Source organism: Mesocricetus auratus, unplaced genomic scaffold (assembly GCF_017639785.1).
Source record: "Mesocricetus auratus isolate SY011 unplaced genomic scaffold, BCM_Maur_2.0 Super-Scaffold_100676, whole genome shotgun sequence".
NCBI lineage: Eukaryota > Metazoa > Chordata > Mammalia > Rodentia > Cricetidae > Mesocricetus > Mesocricetus auratus.
In genome coordinates this window covers 185954357-185973804 of record NW_024429266.1, presented here as the reverse complement: position 1 = coordinate 185973804, position 19448 = coordinate 185954357, and the positions used below count along the sequence as shown (strand labels likewise).

The 19448-nt window shown below is 48.0% G+C and overlaps 1 protein-coding gene across 6 annotated transcripts in view; it reads right to left on the bottom strand.

The window, feature by feature from the left end:
* The window catches only part of Cracr2a (calcium release activated channel regulator 2A), a 104830-nt gene that overhangs the window by 27391 nt on the left and 57991 nt on the right, over nucleotides 1-19448 (bottom strand). For all 6 annotated transcript variants that reach the window (XM_040738163.1, XM_040738165.1, XM_040738166.1 and 3 more), the window contains 5 exons: nucleotides 14766-14856; nucleotides 11009-11104; nucleotides 8723-8910; nucleotides 4039-4110; nucleotides 553-598 (listed from right to left, as the gene is read on the bottom strand). In XM_040738163.1, the coding sequence (XP_040594097.1) occupies nucleotides 553-598; nucleotides 4039-4110; nucleotides 8723-8910; nucleotides 11009-11104; nucleotides 14766-14856 (493 nt within the window). The remainder of the gene's footprint in view (nucleotides 1-552; nucleotides 599-4038; nucleotides 4111-8722; nucleotides 8911-11008; nucleotides 11105-14765; nucleotides 14857-19448) is intronic.

The window sequence follows — 19448 nt, the reverse complement described above, 5'->3', positions numbered from 1 at the left end:
AGGGTGCCGCACCGTGAAGCCCTGTGATTGTCACACTATTTGGGAAAATACGCAGCACTGTGCTCAGGCACAGGAGAGGAGGGGATCTGTATAGAGTGGAGAAAAGGTTGTACACAAGATCAACTGGGCAAATAGCTATGTGCGCATTGTAAATTTGTTTCTGACGGCATAAAGTTTGAGGTTTTCATCAGGAGATAAAAATTTAAACGAAAGAACAAACTGAATGTTTTGCTCCAGGTGATGAGGACATTTCAACTGTGCCATCTCACGGATGGAACTGTAACTTTTGCATCCAAGAAATGTGTGGCTTTTCCAAACATTTGAGTCTGATTGTGCCAAGAGGAAGGCATTTTCCTTTACAGAAAATTTGTATGTGGTTGTTACCTTTTTATAGTTGCCTAGTATCTTACACTTTCATCCTGCCCACATAGACAGGACCCAACACACCGTAAGTGTCAGGGCAGTCTTGATCGGTCCTGGCATGGATCAGATTGCCCCTGGGCCTTATCTAATTCTGCCCCTGTCCAAAGAGAGCACTGGTCAACCATTTACCTGAAAATTTATGTCCCGTTCATCCCGGAGATGTTTGTTCCTCTCCCTGTGGATAGGAAGGGAAAGCCATTCAAACACGGACTCTGCAGTTGACAGGTCCAGTGGCGTCCCATTAGCCAGCCAGATGGGTGGAGGAGAAAGGCTGAGATGGAAGGTCCAGGGATGTGACTATGGACAGAGGAGAGTTCGTGTGTAAATCTGCTCAGAGGCAGGGGGATAAGACTGAGTGTTCTTGTGGCACACAATGCCCTTGAGGAACACTCAGCCTCTCTCACTTGGGGGGAAGGATGGCATATCCCCCTTCTGGTGGGCTCCTTCTCTGCCCAGTTCATCTGTTCATGAACACCAGTGGAATATGAGTTGCTTACCAAACTTTGTTCAGCATCAAGGATGCATGAGTGGACAGCCACAAAGTTCGGGACTCAGGAAGCGTATGTTAGGGTTGGAGGTGAGGACTACTGAGAAACTAAAGTTGGGTCATGGGAAAAGGAGAACCAGAGAGTGCCAAGCATTTCAACCCCAATGGTCAGGGAAGCCCTGGCTGGTAAGGCAACAAACCCTAGGGAGGGAGGGGATCTGGCCAGGTGTCTGAAGAAAGAGTATTTGGGCAGATGGTTGAGCAAGGCAAAGACTTAACTGTGCTGATTCATGTGTGGGAGAGACAGAAAGGATGGACACAGGGCACCCAAAGAGATGAGGTCGGAGAACGGTGGATGGACCAAGTCTTGACTAATCACAGCTTCCTGGACCACAGTAAAAGCTTTGATAGTCACTCCAAACAAGACAAGAAAGCACTGATTGTTGTTTGGGTGGGGTGGGATGTCCTGCAGAGAGTGTCATGGGCTGATCCTAGCACTGAGAGGATCCCCTTGGAAGTTCTGCTGAGAACAGACTGTCAGAGACAAGGGTGCGGCTCTGAGAATGGACTGATATTTTTGAAGAAGTAGAAATCATTGGTGACATGGGTGAGGACATTTTGGGTGGAACTGTGGGGGAGAAAGCCAGACTGGAGCACTGAGACCGGAAAGATGGGGCAGAGTGAAAGCCAACAGATCAAGACAGGACCGAATCTTTTGAGAACTCCAGCTGGGGACAGGGATAGCATGGGGGTAGCCTTTGCTAGGAGCACACACTGGGAGCTCACACCACATCCACAGAGTTAGAGACATGGGGGCTGTCAACATGGAGCAAGCACCGTGAACTCATTTTGGCTGTTTCTGAAGCAGGAGACTAAGTGGGAAGGTAGTAAGTGGAGATTCCTGAAGATTTAGTGAGAGTTCAGAGTGGTGACCTGAACACACTCAGGGTGGGGTGTTTGTGTGGTGCACTAGACACAAATAACTAAAGGTTCTTCTGTTGAGGCAAGAGGGAGAGCCCCATGGCCCCGTCCCTTATCTCAGCTCAGGTCTATGATTGTGCGTTCACTCGTGGTGACCACGAGCCAGTCCATACTTCTGAGCGGGTTCAGCTGTGGTCCAGCACCAATCACAATACAGTGATCTTCTGGATGTGACTGTGGGCCCAGCACTTCGTTAAGTTCACTGTGCCCTGTAGGATCAGAGTTCAGGTTGTCCCAAGGAATCACAGCCAAGATACAGGGCCTGCAATGCCATCCCTCTTGAAGAGAACACTGACAGTGTGCCTTATTGTTTTCAATGACATCCAGGCCTTTGGAACAAGTCTGGGGAAGGGGTATGGAAGGTAAACCCAGACAATGGCGAAGTGAGCTGCTCAAGCTTGAAGGACTGACCCTCCTGCCAGCTAAGCAGTAAGCTGGTAACCTGAATGAGGGTTTAGAAGGCCTTCAAGCTCACCCTTTCATGGCAACGCGTGTTTTCTGTTTTGTTTATATATTCTGTGCAGGAACAGGGGCAGAGGTGAAGGAAGTCATGACTTACACTCCAACCATGGTCTTTGTCTCACTAGCACCTCACATTCCAACTGCCCCCCACCCCACCCCCACAGTCTCTCTCTCTCCTGAATCCTTGATGATTTCACAGATGGGGAAATCGGTCATGCCTCTTTCTTCACATCTGCTTATCGCGTTGTAGTAACCATGCGATAGCACTGGAAGGCTTCAGGTGTGTGCATTGGAACCTCACAAATGCTGACCTCCAAGAGAAAGACTCATGGACATCTGTGTCATGGGCACTTATTTCTATTCATTCCCTTTGGTCTGTGGTCTATCCCTCCATTATTTTTTTTTCTAAGCACAATAGAATGAAGAAAAACAAGTTTAAAAAACGAATGAATAAAACAATGTCCTTAGGCATCTTGTTCTCTTCCTAAAACCTCCTGAGAACAAAGGCCTTCTAGTGGAGCAGAACATGGCCACTTGGGACCCCTTCTGTCTCTCAACCAGGGAGGTCTGGTTCTTCTTATTCTAAGCAGAGCACATCTCAAACACAGGTGACTTTTTGAATTCTTCACCACTAAATACATAAGACACTGGCCTCACCTTGCTGCCACAAAAAGAGACCCAAGACTCTTCATACATACCGGAAAGTGATTCGAAACCACTTGCACTTTGAAAATGAGGACCCAGAGTCCTCTGTCATCACTCCTCTCCATGAGGCCATCAGCAGGTGGCAGGCACAGCCTATAGAAAACCTAGAAAACCCCCAACTTCCACTCTCCCTTCTGTGTTTGCTTTTCTTGGTAGTGAACTTTGAGTTTACTTCAGGGGGTTTTAGAAGCTGGGGAAACTCCTTTCTTAGCCTATGTGTGATTCATTTACTCATTCTGTGACTGAGGTAAGAGCATCCAGACATGGATTTTATTTCTCTAATAACAAGATGCTCTTGGATGATTCCAGAATTCACCACTACCTGACAGACTCAATGCTTTTGTTGGAGCCAAGATTGTATACTTGCCATAGAATAGCTGCCTGTTCAGACATACTCCTTCTCAGCCAAGGATCATGAACTGTCCCAGGAGGACACCAAGAACGAGGCAGATCCTGACACAAAGAGGGATAAACTGTGGAGGAAGCCACATCAATGACTCCAGATCCCCAAGTGGGAAGGACTCAGTGGTCCAAACAATATGCTGGTGACTGGGGAAAGGTGGGCACCCTTGATTGCTGTGGGATACTTGTACACCGTGTGAAGAGATATTGCTGTTAGTGGTATAATAAAAAACCGAATGACCAATGGCTAGGCAGGAAACTATAAGCAGGACTTCTGAGCAAAGAGAGAGAACTCTGGGAAGAAGAAAGGGGGTCACCAGCCAGACACAGAGGAAGCAGGATGGGCAGCACAGAGATGAGATAATGTGCCTCGTGAAGGATGTAGATTAAAAAAAATACAGGCTAATTTAAATCCTAAGAACTAGCTAGGAATAAGCCTAAGCTAAGGCGGAGCTTTCATAGTGAATGTCTCCATGTCATTATTTGTGGGCTGGCGGTCCTGATGAGAAAATACTATTACACTTGGAGTTAGTGTTATTCCAGAGTACAGGCAGGGAAAAAGTCCCAGACAGACCCACCTTAGGAAATCCAGCTGCTTCAGGAGGCCAGACTTCTCCCTCTGCAGACTCTCTGTCACTCGGTACACTTCTCTGAGGAGGAGGCAGACACAGCCCGGTGAGTGGCAGGCATGATGAAGAGAAGAGGGGGCTCAGCTACCATCTCACAAGTAAATGCACATCCCAGGGAGGGAGGGAGGGAGGGAGGGAGGGAGAGAGGGAGAGACAGAGGGAGGGAGGGAGGGAGGGAGAGACAGAGGGAGGGAGGGAGGGAGAGAGGGAGAGACAGAGGGAGAGAGGGAGGGAGAGAAAATGACAGAATGGGCAGCACTGGACTTAAGTTCACAACTGTGCCTTATCTGTGCCACTGGGCTCTGAACCTCGGCATAGAATTCAAGCGACTCTCCCATCTCACCACCAATGCCCCAGAGTTCCCATTTCCACAGCATTGTGGTTCTCTGGCAGAAAGTACCCAACAGCCTGATAAATTTGTCCCTTTCCATCTGACTGTGCTTACTGGGTTGTGAGGACAGTCCCCCCTCTTCCACCTTTCAAATGTCATTACTGAGCAGCTGACATCAGCATCCGCCTAGGGACCCTCCCACTAAGCGCCTAGTAACATCAGCCCTTAAGCGTCATCTGTGTCTTTCCTTTCTTCTTCTTTACAGAATAATTACAAAGTCACCCGACGACCATAACAGACTGAATCAAATTCTAAGTTCACCTCAGACAAGCCTAATTAAGCAACACAACTCTGCCGGCTCCTGCAGAGATGTGAATTCCTCACATTTTATTACCAATTATATTTAATTTCAACTTAAGGGAAAACAGTGTATTTCCCATTATATAAACTGGGTCCCTGGGCCCCTGTCTGGGACTCTGCTCTGCTTAGCACGACACATACAGCCTTTGCGTGCTCCTGCATGGGTCCTGGCTGTGCCCAGCTCAGGAGGCTCTCTTACACAGCTCCTATTGCTGTCTGGCAGGGACAGCAGAGAAGTTGTCACCTGCTGCTGGCAGGAACTCATTGCAGAGCCAAGCTCTGTGTCTTAAGTGTTTGACTGAGAAGGCAGTTTATACGTCTCATGCTATTTGAGTCTTCTCTGCCTCTGTGTACAGCACCAGGACACACACACACACATACACACACACACACACACACACACACACACACACACACAGAGAGAGAGAGACAGAGACAGAGACAGAGGGAGAGAGAGACAGAGGGAGAGAGAGAGAGAGCATTTATGCAAATACATTTTCATCTGTCTGTCCAGTGAACACATGTTTCTTTGGTGATCAAAATTCAGAATACACACATATGCACACATACAGATATATCCAGCACAGTTTTTGTGTGTTAACCAAAGCGTATCTTTAAGCAGTGACTCTTGGATTTTTGACTGACTATACTTTTATGACCCTCTGAGCTTGAGGTCACTTCTCCCTGAGTGATAGCAGACTGGGAAGGAGAGGACCAGCTGCCTTTTGTTATAATCCTTGGGAGGAAGTTGGTAGTTTCCCTCAGGGAGTTGCTGTTGGCTTTGTTTTTAGGAAAGAGATGAGCTATGGAACATTCTACAAAATATGTTGTTAAGTGAAAAAGGCAAAACAAGTCCATATGTCTGACTTGCTACCAGTCTGTAAAGGAAAGTGTTTGTGTAAGTGTATGTGTGTGCGTGTGCATGCTTATGTTCATGCATGTGTATTTATGTGTGCATGTGTATAAGTGTGTGCTTACCAGTGTGTGTGAATTTGTGTGTATGCATGTGCTTATGTCTGTGCAAATGTGTTCATGTGTGTGTGTGTGTGTGTGTGTGTGCACATGAGGATGCATTTGCTCATGCATAGCAGACTCCAGGATCCACAGGAGACAGGGGTCATGGAAGGAGACAGACTTCTCTTGGGGAATCATTCTTTTGTATCTTGTCTTAAACTATATCTTTGAGATAAAAGTTAATTAAAAATCAGCTCAGAGGGGCAGCTTTTCAGCTGCCCTTCATTTTTGTGTTATCTCACCGCTTGAGAGGTTTTTTTAATCTCATCCCCAAATCTAGTTTTCCTACCTTCAGTGTTTTCAGAGAATGGGAAAATTAATTTTGTCCATTTGGAAAGCTTGCTGATAAATGAGTGTGTCTGTTTACTCCCTGTCTGCTCCTTACCCCCTCCCAGCAGCTCCGAAGCAACACTGCACCACAAAGACACCAGAAACAGTGGTAGAAGGAGCTTTGGACCTTGGCCTAATCTTAGCTGTCCATGTGGCTTTTCTGAGACACCAATATTCCCGAGTAACAGTGAAGGCAGTGAATGGGAGCCTTACAGTGCTGTCACTGGTGTTGGTCTGAGTCTCCATTCTCCAGAGCTCTTGCATTCTCCCCTGGCTTCTCTGGGTGGGGAAGACTCTCATGGGCCCATCACATCCATAAGACACTCCTAGTTCATTTCCTCCTCACGCCCCTGCCTCCATCTTTTCAGAGATCGCTTCGTTAATGAAGATAAGACGTGGGAAAGCTTCCAATTTCCTATGCTCAGCTGTCATGCTCTGCACAAATGTTTGTTTCCCTTCACTGTCTTGATGTTTCTGCCTTCAGTTGTTTGCAGTTTTGAGAGCTTGGTTGCATTTTGAAGTGCCTGACTCCCTAATTCTGTCATAGAGTTAGGTGCCTTTGCCTTGGCACCCTATTCTCAGACAGGAAGAGCCGACTCAGCCTGTTGGAGATGAAACACATGGTCCCCCCAACACTAGCAGTCCAAAGCACTGGCATGGGGGCTGGGCTCTGCCCTAAGTCAGCTTCTTGGGAGTCATTTAGTTAATCTTACAATTTGAGATGCCTTATTAGAGTGACATTCCAAGGCCAAACACAGTTTGTCCCTGTCATCCAGACAATTCATCCCAAAGGGTTCTGACTTCACACGGGAACAGAATGGTGGGAGCATTTTGGATGTACTCTATGTTCCAGAATCTTGCTGGCACTCACATAGTGGGGGCTTTCACTCTGAACAAAGGCACTTAGGATGTGCAGAGCCTTAGTGCTGGTCAGCCTATCGTCTCAGGCCCTGAAACCAGACCGCTGGTACCCTTTCAAGCACACAACGATCTCTGGCAGAATGGGTGTGTTTGTAAAGAGGTGAAGAGTGAGCGAATGAGGCCTTAGCTGTGAATGGGAGTGTCTGGAGGCTCATTATCCTCTGGGGTGTTAGTAGGTATGCATTTAACATCTGGGACTTCATTTACCCATCAATCAGACTGACAATATGCCAGCCACATAAGGATACAGTGTGTTCAAATGGGATGAGGTTAAGTTCTTGACCTTGGTAAGATGTGTTGAAGGCCCAAGGTACCTAGCATGGAATAATTTGCAATGACCATTTGTCAGGTGAGGATATCAGTGAGGATGTAGATAAATGGATGACCAAATAAATTAGAGAGACCCTTGCCTGGTCTCAGAGTCCTTTATTCTAAAAAATCTAAGGTCACCAGAGGTGAAGGGCTACTTTGGCATCATCCCCTCCACTGTAGGCCAAGACTCACTCAGTTTGCTGTCGGGCATGGCTCTGCCTCTGTCTAGCTGCCTGAGCACAATGGCTAGGCACTAAGATCAGTGAACAGGAAGCTAAATATTGAGAGATGTGGGGCTTCCTTGTGGGCTCAGACAGTCTTCTCAGAGGAATACTGCTGGAAAAAAGATGGCTAGGGATTGAGTCATGATTCCAGAGCCCTGTCACCCATCAGTCGCATTATCTGAAGACTTTCCACTCTCATTTGCCTGAGGTTTCTGGTCTCTAGACTTCAACGGGTACCAAGGGCCCTCTCCTCCTTCAGCCTCTGCTCGGGTTGCCTCCTTACGTGTGGGTAGAATAGCCAGTCTTTCTATATGCATAATACATTTCCAGAGACCAGGGCCTTGATGACTAATTCTGATTGCCACCTTGACATACCTAGGAAGAGGGAACTTCAGTTGAAGAATTGCTTCCACTGATTGGCCCATGGGCATGTCTGTGGGCCATTTTCTTGATTACTAATAGATGTATGAGGGCCCAGCCCACTGTGGGCAGTATTGTCCTTAGCAGACGGACCTGGGCTATTTAAGAAACATGTTGACCCTGAGCTGCAAAATAATTCAGTAAGCAGCATGCTCCCATGTTCTATGGTTCAGTTCCCGCCTCCAGGGTTCCTGCCTCGAGTTCCTGCATTGGTTTCTCTTGATGATAGACTGTACCCCGTAAGCCAAATAAACTCTTTCCACTCCCGGTTGCTTTTGGTCCGTGTTTTAGCACAACAGGAAGCAACTAGGACAAGGACTATTTCTTGTGAACCTCTGGCCATGCCTAGCACAGCACTGCTTTGCTTAGTAGTCTCAGATCCTTGGAAGAAGGTTAGAGGTCTCAAAGAAAATCAGGTGTGTGTGTATGTGTGTGTGTGTGTGTGTGTGTGTGTGTGTGTGTGTGTTGGGGGTTGTTCCTGTCACCCCAGAACTCAAGAGAATGATGCTGGAGAATGATAAGATCAAGGCCAATCTGAGCTACACAGTGAAACTCTGCTGGAGAAAGAAAGAAGAAAAGAGGAGGGAGAGAAAGGGATCTCAGCGAGTAAGAACCTAACTCTCCATTTCACACACAGGCCAGGAAACAGGTCTTTGGAAAGAAAAGATCCTGGTCCCCAGGACACAGCAGAGCAGCCCACAGTGACTGGGACTGGACTCACATCTCCTTCTCCTGCTGCAGCTCACAGGCCTCTCTCTGGAGGCTCTCCAGCTGCTGCTGTGCCTCCTGGAGTTCTTGGGAGGTGCGCTCCAGCTCGCGGGCCAGCTCCTGGTTGGTGAGTCTCAGCTTGGTGTTCTCAGCCTTGGTTTCATGTTTGTCATTGTGCAGAGCTGTGCACTGGCCTTCCAGCTGCAAAGAGGGGACAGAGGAAGGATGAGCAGGGCCAGGGCCATTGCTGGCTCAGCTCCATACTGCCTTCAAGCCGAAGTAAGCACTGTTCTGCTCCATCACATGTGTGCAGACATTTCTGCAGGCAGGAGTGACATTCATAGCACATTCTGTCCTTCCAGTCTCCACATGGGACTGCTAGATAGGCCTGGGGTGGCTCATTCTATGGGATTGCTAGCGAGGAAAATTCTACAGATGACCCGTGTCTTCCCTCCAAAGGCAACATGGGCAGGAAACGTCCCTTTTGTCCTCGAAGTCAGTGTCGTTGCCTTGGTCCCTGATGAGGACAGAGAACAGTTAAGTGGCCACTCATCATAAAGCCACCTTCCCTGGCATGAACACAGGTAGGAAATTTATCCATCTCCTCTCTCCTCTCAGCTACAGGAGCCTAGTTCCCTTAATCTAAGAGACAGCTTTGCCTGAGTGAGTCCCATGGACTTTGGCGATTCTGAAAAAAACAGAAACAAAAAACTAACCAAACCAGGTCAAACAGACCCCACGCTTTTTCTTGCATCCCTAAAGCAATTTAAAAATGTGCATGTTGATCACTTCAGCTCTCCTCAGCTAGTGAGTAGGCTTTGTGGGGCTTCCAACCCTCCCCAGACAAAGCAGCACGCCAAGGCAAATAGATGGTAATAAATTTAGCTTCGTGAATGTGGCCAGTGAGGGGGGAAGAGCAGCCACAAGGAATGTCGTAAGCCTCTCGTGAGGCTCCTGTTCTATTAGGCAAGCGTGCAGTAATTAAATGCAGTGGCAATCATTCATTTGAGGGATAAATGTAACTGCTATGAATTTAATGCCTAACAGAGAGGAGTGAAGCCAGGTATGACTGAGGATGGAAACTGGAAAGGCAGCTACCAGGGTTTGCAGCCTCTTGCTACAAAGAAGAGGCCTAGACCTAAAGCTTATCGATCAGTAGGGGCAACAGTCCCAGCTTCAGCAGGGGGAATCTTCAAGCTTATGTTTGCATATTGTTAAAAATAGTCTTCTCTGATCCTAGGAAAGCCATGTGTCTGGGGACTGTCGAGGGCTGGATTTCTTCCAGGACCAAGCAGACTGAGACTGGAGGCCAGTGGCTCCATGTCATCCATCCTGTCATGTGTCCTGTGTACATTGCCCCCCCACCCCTGCCGTGACTTCTTGCTTTCCTGAGGAGGCTGCTGAGCAAGGCTGCCTGGCAACCTGGCACCATGATCCAGGTGTCCTTAGCTCTAGGCACAGCTGACACCTTGCAGAGTGTGCCACTCAATCCATTTCTCTGTCCAAGCACTGAGTGGGGAGTGACCTGTGTTTGCATCTAGCTGTGTCCCAGAGGAAGTCATTGGACTCTGTCCAGGCACGTGGGCAGTTCTTTTTTTTCTGTTTTGTCCATTAAACATTTATTAGAATATTATCAAGGTCAATTTGGGGGATCACATTTTATTTTTACAGTACTTAAACTCATTATTCCATTTCTATACTCAGGTGGGCAGTTCTTTAAGGAGCCTTTTCCAGCTAGGGTTGTCCTCAGCTTTGCGGAAGATGACAGCTGTGTCTGTACTCCCCCTAAAGCACCAGTGTCTCACAAGTGTCTCTGTACTCCCTCGGGTCCCTCCTTTTTTCTGCAGGATGCCTGATCCAACTTCAAGGTTTAACATCCATAATTACTCAGATCCCTGGGGATTGGGTGACGCATGGGAACTTTTCTAGGTTTAACACACAATTGTGGCTTCATCTAGGGTCATTTGTGACTTGGTCTTACATTTAAATTTTAAAACATTTAAAGTAGTTTTAGCATTTTGATACAGGATCTCACTCTAAAGCCCAGGCTGCACTTTGAACTATGCCCACAAGGCTGTCCTGGAACTCACAAACCTCCTGCCTCAGCGTCACCAGCGGTGTGATTACACGCATATATCAACATATCCACCTTGTGGTGACTTTAAATGAAGACACATGCAGACACACGGGTCTTCTCAGGGCAAGTTTAAAATCCGTGCGGGCGTGGCCAAGGGGGTGGGGCAGAGGCAAAGGTGAGTTGACCCGGCTGAGGGGCCACTGAGTCTGCGCAGTAACCTACCCTGCTCTGCTTCTGGAGAAGACGCTCCAGCTCCTGCTCCTTGGCGCTCAGCTTCTTTTCCAGCTCCCTACTGCGGGCCTGGAACCTCTCCGTGTCCTGCCAAGCCGGAGGAGAAGACGACAGTGGGTCCCGGAAGAGAAGACGGTGGGTCCTACACGCTTCACACCTGGCTTACAGCCTTGGAAGTATGCACTTGAACTCCTTCATCAACTGGGCAAGCTGGGGCACAAATCCTCCTGAAATCCCAGGCTTCAGTGACCCGCTTACCCCACCACGGAGGACCCATGAGACCAAGCTGATGCTCAGAGATAAGGCAGAAAAAGTGCACATGGCCACATCCTGCGGCAGGGCCTTACCGTGCTTCCCCACCCAACACAATGACCTAAGGACAGCCATTGGTGGAACGGGACAGGGCGAGGAGGAGGCCAAGTCTGACTCATTGGCCAACCTCCCATCTATAAATATCTAAGACGGCCTCCAACTTGGAGATTCTAGTTCACCCTGGACACTCTCTGGTCCCTTAAACCACAGTAGCTCAGGGCACAGTGCATTTAAAACTTAGAGAAGGCTGAGATGAGTCAAAGAATTCATACCCGGAAGAGCCTGTGTGTGTTATCCAGAGAGGTTTACGCAAGCGCCACCTCCCCAAGGGCATTACTCCGGCCTCCTAGAAGATGGGAGCGCTCTCTGCTCATCCACCATGACTCAGGATTCCCGGGCCGTGTTCCTCCTGATGTCTCTGTCCTGCATTCAACACCCTATTGACCTCACAGCCCAGACTGGGCTTCTCCACACAAAGCTACCAAGTCCTGAGGGCACAGATGTGGTGTTGTCTGGCTGTAGTGTCCCAGATGGTATGGGGTGGCAGAGGCAGGCCATGCCCAGCAGAGCCAGGAGGAGGAAATTTGGGGTTGAGTCCCTGCACTGTTCATCTTACTCCCTTCATGTTTCTGGATTTCAGCAGAATGGAAGCCAATAGCCCTTTGCTCGCAGCACGGCTCCACCACCCCAGCTGTGTCCACCTATGGCAAGGTAGGGACAAGCTACTGAATGAACTGCACACACACACACACACACACACACACACACACACACACACACACCAGGAGTTACTGAAGGCCCCAGAATAGCCCATGGCAGAGACATGTCTTTGAGACGGGCCAGCTATGAGGCGCTACATTGGATAACTACAGGGGTCCTGGCTACCACATCTGGCAGAAAACAGTTGCTCCTAGCTCTCAAACCTTTGGCCACCTTTGCCTAAAGGCTCATGCCTCTTCTGGTGATGTTACCAGCTCCTTTGCTCACATCCAAACAGATCTATGAGCAGAGAAGATACAGGAGGACCTGTGCCCATCCTCTTCTGAACCATGTGCAATGACCCCCATGGGGTCCACTTAGTCTCGGCCCTCACCTTTGTCAGAAGAAAGTCAGCTGCAAGGAACCAAGTTACTTTGCTCAGCCACATTTCACAGAGCAAGGCCCCATGAAATATGCTGGAATAGCTATTGGTTTCTGAATCCCGTGCTGAGGAACCCATTCCCACAGGGCACATGGAGTATGATATTGACCCTGTTGGGACATCATTGTAGGCATCTCCCAGTCTGGAGTGGGTATTTTTCTCATGATCAAATATACTGATATGGGTATGGCCAGCATCCAAACTCTGGTCAGAGGCTCTGGCCTTTTATGTGATGTCACAGACAGCAGCATCCTTATCCTAACTCCAGGACCAGTGAAAGTCTGCATCTAATCGCTTAGTGGCACTGCCAAAGCCATCCTTGGAGCTTTCGTGTTCACAGCAAAAGTTGAAGCTCTCTGGGCCTGGTATGTAGAACTGAGAAAGGAGAGGCAGGAAGAGGACACAGCACCAGAGCCAGATCCTCTGAGATGATGCTAACTTGTTCTTCATTGCTTCCCACAACCTCTGCTCACTCCCAGCCCCCATGCCTGAGCCCACCCTTTTTTTTTCTGGAAGCATACCTTGGCTACAGCCATGACCTGGGCAGAGGGGACAAAATGTCCTCGGAGCTTGTCTCCTCTGTGCAGCCTGTCACAGGGATGAAGGGGGGGTGGCTTTCCTATTGTAGAGGTGGGGGAACTGCTGTTGTTGGAAGCTATTTTAGGTCTGATGATGGACGTGTGTGAATTCTGTTTGCCACATCCACATCCACATCCAGTTTCTCTGAACACTGGAGCACTCAGAAGGCCTCAAAGCACCGAGGGACGATAGGGGTGGTCTGGTAATACTGGCAAGGCTCCATGGGCTCTGGCCAGCTATTTCTGGAAGGCATTCTGATTTTCCTGCAGTGTGAATAGCATCTGTGATTATAAGTGGAGCAGTGGTGTGGATAATCCAAAGCAGTGGAAAATTGAAATCTGGATCAAGTGAAGAGCCTGAGACAATAGCCTGGGCTTAGCGCTGAGAGGCGGCAGAGGCTGCCAGCCAAGACCAGCAGCCTTTTGCTGAGAACTCACAGAGTGAGGGAGACAATTGCAGGAGGGAGAACAGAGTTTCCTGAGTTTCCGTTTTTGGTTTTTCAAATAGGATGCACCAAAACAGATCTTGCTTAGCTTGGGCTTGGTAGAGGAGAGGGACCTCTGCTTACCAGTCCTCACCTCCAAATAAAACATCAAAGGCTGGAAAGGTGTAGTAACAGGAGAGCACCGGGAAGGAGGTGCGCCAGAACAGGGGTACGCTGGGGACAGGGGTATGCTAGGAACATGGTGTGCACGAAGAATAGGATGCCCTGGGAATAGGAACACACTGAGGACAAGGGGTTCATTAGGAACAAGGTGCACCAGGAATAGGGGATACCCTAGAACCAGGGTGCCTTAGGAGCAGGGGTATGCCAGGAACATGGCTGCAACAGAAGCAGGGTACACTGGGAAGGGGTATGCCAGGAACAGGGTACATTAGGAATGTGGGTACACCAGGAACACGGGGTGCAAGTGCCACATTTTCTCTCCCAGTGCTGAAGATGGTGGTCTTGATTTGTCTTGGTGATTGTATTTTCTAGTTGTTTAAGAGGAAATGTGGACAGCCTGGTTTCTACTGTCTCCTCTGGGGCTGCTGCTTGCAGAATGAAATGGGCTGGTGTGCTTTGATGGGCCTGTTATATACGTGCAGGACTCTACTGAGTGATGATACCCAATGTACAGGTTGCTTTAGCTGCAAAAGCATGCTCTGTAATCCATCCATCCCACCTTCCTTCCTTCCTTTCTTCCTTTTCTTCCTTCCTTCCTTCCTTCCTTCCTTCCTTCCTTCCTTCCTTCCTCATTTCCTTCTTGCTCTCCCTTTTGTCTCCTTTCCTATCCATACACCGACAATCCATCCATTTATCTTTCTTCATCCATCCATCCCTCTATCCATCCCTCCTTTCTCATCCCTGGCTCCCTCCCTCCTGTTCTCCCTTCTTTTCTGTCAGTTCATCCACCCACACCCCCATGCGCCCACCTCCTCACTCACATACCACTTGAGCAAATACCTGTGGGGCATCTCTTACAGTCCAGGCTTGTCTAGAAACTGAGGTTGGATTAGTAAGTAAATGAACTTACATGGTAGTAGGGGCAGACAATGTGGAATAAAAATAAATAAGCACACTGTATATTTTGCTTGAAGGTGATAAATGGCTTGAACATTAGTGCAAAAGAAGACAGTCACAGGAGTGTGCTGGGATCTTAATGGGGTAAGGTGTTCAGAGTCCACGAGCCAAGCAGCCATACCCCAGTGCCAGGCCAGGAGTGCAACACTCACTTTTAGGAGGAACTGCTCCCTTTCGCTTTTGATCTGCTGTTCCATCTCCTCATAGAGATGCTGGATTTCTTCATCATAAGCCGCAATTTTCCTGGAGGTGACAAAAGGAGAAGCTGACAGGGTCCTTCCCAAGATCCACTTATCCTACAGTAACAGTTCCTGGAGATGAGTCCCTGGGGATGTGGGTGGTTGAGGGACTGCCTTCTTCAGGCCAGCCCAGGCTTCAGGATCAGTCTCTCGGGTTGACTAACCACACAGGGCTGCAGCTCACAGAGGCCAGCTGGTAAACGGTAACTTGGACGCTCCGCTGTCTTCCAGACCACTGCAGACCACCCATGCACTCCCTAGTGAAGCTGCCCCAGATCTCTTCCTGGACTCTGCTTTACTCCAGCCCTGAGCCCTGGCCTCCTGCACTCTCCATCCCTATTCCCTCTGATGCCTCTGCAGGTAGACAGTCTGAAGTCATTCCCTGTAGGGATTCCTTGCTGCCCAGTGTCTTGGTGGGTCCTATTTCCAGTCTGGATGTAGTCTCTGCTTCTCTATATCAACCCTGACACTGTGCCAACAGAGGGCCCTCGTGCAATTGTGAGCTTAAGTCCATGCCATTCACAAAGATTTTGTGATGACAGTGGCCTGATGCAAAGGACAGGGCTTTGTGCCGTCCCAGGTAAAGGGCCACAGATGCACAGCAGGAGACAGGTGGCTCCGGTTAATGACTGATGGTGACACTGAGATGACCTATTCCTGCTCTGACTCTCAGCATCCTCTCCCACTCTAGGAACCCTCAGGACACGAGTAGTGGGATAAGCACATGCCACTGTGCCTGGATTTTTTAAAGTGTGGGTCCTGAGGATGGAACTCAGGTAGATCCTGGTACTTTCAAGGCAAGCACTTCACCAACAGAGCCCACATTTTCGTAACCTTTCTCTTGTTATGCATTGAGACTTTCTTTTTCTCTCTGTCTGGTCCCTACCTCCCACACTTTCCCCCTGTTGCAGAAAGAACCCCAGCTTGGTGGTGTGGCTCTCAAGAACCATTTTAAATACATAATGCACACACACACACACACACACACACACACACACACACACACACACAAATTGTCACTTGGCACTCTAAACTCCAAGATGGCAAACCGACTCTGACCTTCATGGGTGACTACATTATTAATGGAGGAAGCAGCCCTCGATGTCAGCTCTAAGAAGTTACTGAACGAAATTTAAAGCCTTCCATCCCTTTACCCAGGTCCACTTGGGACTCTGATCTCAGCCCAGGCTTCCTGCACTGCCCCCGACTTTGCCATGGCCCAGTCACTGCTCTTACCTCTGCTGGGGGGGAGATGGCTTCACCACATGTACTTATCAAGCAACAAGGGTTCCTTCCAGCTCTCAGAATCTACGCATTGGACCCAAACCAAAGAACCTGAATGAGAGACAATGGTCAGGGTCATCATCTCAGACCCTGAATTCCAGGTCACAGCTCTCCCCTGGGACCCAAAAACTTGAAGCAATTGCATGGTGGTTTCAGGGCACGTTTGGCAGGAGATGCCAGTTGCTCCTGATTTCACAGTCCAGGGCTGTCTATGAGTTTGCTCCACATCCTAGGAATGTCAAGTTTCCTCTGGACAGAGTAAGGCATCTCTTCTTGGAAGTGACAGATTTCTCCCTCAGCTAACCCATCACAACAGAAATAAAACTGTGGAGGGAAAGCAGGAAGAAAAGGACTATGTTGTGAAATAGGGGCAGCTCGGGGTCCAGAGTAGACACGGTTCAAAGGAACCAAGGTGTTTTCTCTTGGGCCCTGAATCATCTTTACACATTCGAAACAGCCCAGACGCTGGATGGCAAATGGCATCAAGAAAAACTTCAAGCAGCAAAACACAACTATATAAATACAGAGAACCAATAAAGTGGGACGAGAGCAACTTAAAAATTGATTTGGCTCTGCTAAAGTAATTCTAATTAGAGTCATTCATATAAGCTGTTTACCATCTATGCCTAATGGCCATGCCGGGCATTAATTCTATGATACCATTAAATGTGTTATATTAATTTTGCTCTAAGTTTTACTTGATTAAATTAATACTCTTGATGATTTTTCCATGCTCACACGACAGTTTGCCTGTCGTGAATTAACTCATTTTATAGCCATTATGAGATAAATGAAGTGAAAGCAGACAGTCTCTGACTAGTACCCAGTGCTAGCCCTCCTTTGATTAATACCCAGTGCTAGCCCTCCTTTGATTAATATCCAGTGCTAGCCCTCCTTTGCATAGTACCCGATGCTAGCCCTCCTTTGCAGTACCCGATGGTAGCTCTCCTTTTCAAAAGCTGGCTCTATTGCAAAGAAGCCCTGGGACTTCAATGGACACCAGTGATGCTGGACCCATCCAGACCACTCTGGACTTAAGTATCCTGGGAGATCTCTGCGGGCCCCATGACAGCATGATCCTCCTAAGTCAGAACACACCAAGTCTCAGGGGATGGGAACATGAAGGTGCTATTTTCAATAAGGTATCTCTAAGCCTGCTTGTCTCTTCATTGTGACCTTGAGCAACTGTCCTCCCTTTCAAGTAGCCCCTGCTCTAACATTCTTAGGATGGACCAAGGAGAAAGTGAGTGCAAAAATCATCCAGGACCACAATGTCCTTATACACACATGGAATCATTTATTCTTAGCATCAGGATCAGGAGCCAGGGGACAAAGACAGGAGGAAGTACTCCTTTTTATGGATAAAGGGGTGGGGTTTGGAAGAGCATCAGAAGTTGAAGAAAAGGCTTAGTTGCTACAAGCTCCCATCGGTAGAGTCCATCAGAGGCTCTGGCCGGGCATATCAGGAGCTGCAGAGTGAGCATCTGTGGGAGCTCCACAGTAGCTGTGAGTGCTGTAATGGCCAGAGCCGCTCCCCAAAGATCTGCGCATGTGTGGAGCAGCAGCCCAGCCAGGTGTGCTGTATTCTGCAGTCAGAGAGTCAGAGTCAAGAGATGGCCTGTGGCGTCTGCTGATTCTGTGCGTCTCAGTTGCTGTGATTCCAAACTCACACCTACTGCATAGCATACACAAACACAGTCTTTGAAGTGTTCTCTGAGGGGGTCTACGTGTCTTTCCACCCTCGCTGACTGATGAGTTGTCGCAACTCCTCGGATACCTTGTGCCTTCGTTTGACCGTTTTACATGGGATTGTAAATAGTCCTGATCCATGTGGGTTTCACTAGGGACAGTTCAGTTGTGAATCCCCAGACCTTTACATTAACAATAATATAATAATATACTAACCTCCTGGATTCAAGAGGTTAATGCTGAGCACCTGCAACAACCCACTTTACAGTTTGGATATCAAACTCAGATGCCAACAGACCGTAGTGAAGGAATAGTGGATTCCAATGAATTGAAGAATTCTACTTCATGTTGGTATTAAAATCCCTTCCATGGGGTTAGAGATGGCCTAGCAGTTAAGAGCACTGCAGTGATACCATATGGTTAACAACAGCCTGTAACACAGGTTCAGGGGATCCAATTCCCACCTTCTAGGGTATCTGTGTGAATGTGATGTACATGTGTGTGCACATATACTATGCAATAAAAATAATAAATCTTCAAAAGATGACTCTTGCTGCTGTTCACATCACGTTATTCATACTGCTTACACTTTCTGTGGCTGGGGACTGACCATCTTTCTAGTCCTGTGTTCTTTGGAATAGTATGAGTTATGGAAATCTGTGTTCCCATGGCCACGACATTCTACATAAAATCCCTCCATGAATTTGAGAACAGCTTCAAGTTCAAGGGGATGTCTTGGATCAGGACACACCTTTCTCTTCCTCCCACCATTTTTTACATACAATCTCATTTGTAAGCCTCCCGCCCCCAGACCTCTTTGAACAGACTTAATCAGGCCACTGGAGCCCCAAACCAAATGTCCAGTGCGGAGTACAACATTTCAGAGCGGCACCGACTATTGCCTCCCTTGCGCTATAAGGCACGGGTATCTGTCTATTCATGCAGCAGAAAATCCGCATTAGCTTTGCTTGGCAGCCACATGACAACTGATGGTTTTGTCAGTTAAAACTTCAAAACTCTATGTGATGTTTTCCCTTTAACACCAGCGCTGTTAAATTCTGACTCCCCAGTCTCTGCCTCTGTGTTTTGGACACAGGAGAATACCCAAGTGTCATTCTGTTAGATGCCATGTTTATGGACATTATGTTAATGAATCCCACTTGGCCATCCAGTGTCCTCAATGACCTCTGTGTTTTATTGACGTTTCACATTTAGCCTCTGTTGAAAATATAAGCTAAATTAACCATGATGTTTGTTTTAATGACTTGGTTTATCAGAGTTGTTTTAATAATTAAATTTATTTCTTTGATGACCTCATTATGAATGTAATGCATTGGTTACTTTCACTTCCTCCCCGTTAGCTCCCTCCCACCTTATTAAGCTTTTGTGGGTTGTTTTTCTCTCTCTCTCTCTTTCCCTCTCCCTCTCATGGGGGGCATGGGGGTTGAACCCAGGTTCTTGCACATCCTGCCTAAGTACCTTACTACAAGCTATACCCTAACCCCAGAAGAATGTTTTTTAAGATATACCAACTTTTTGTTTCTTGTTTTATGGTGTTATAGTAAAATAGTCCAGAATACACTGGGAAAGTGTTTATGGTTTGGAATCTATTAACCTTCTGTC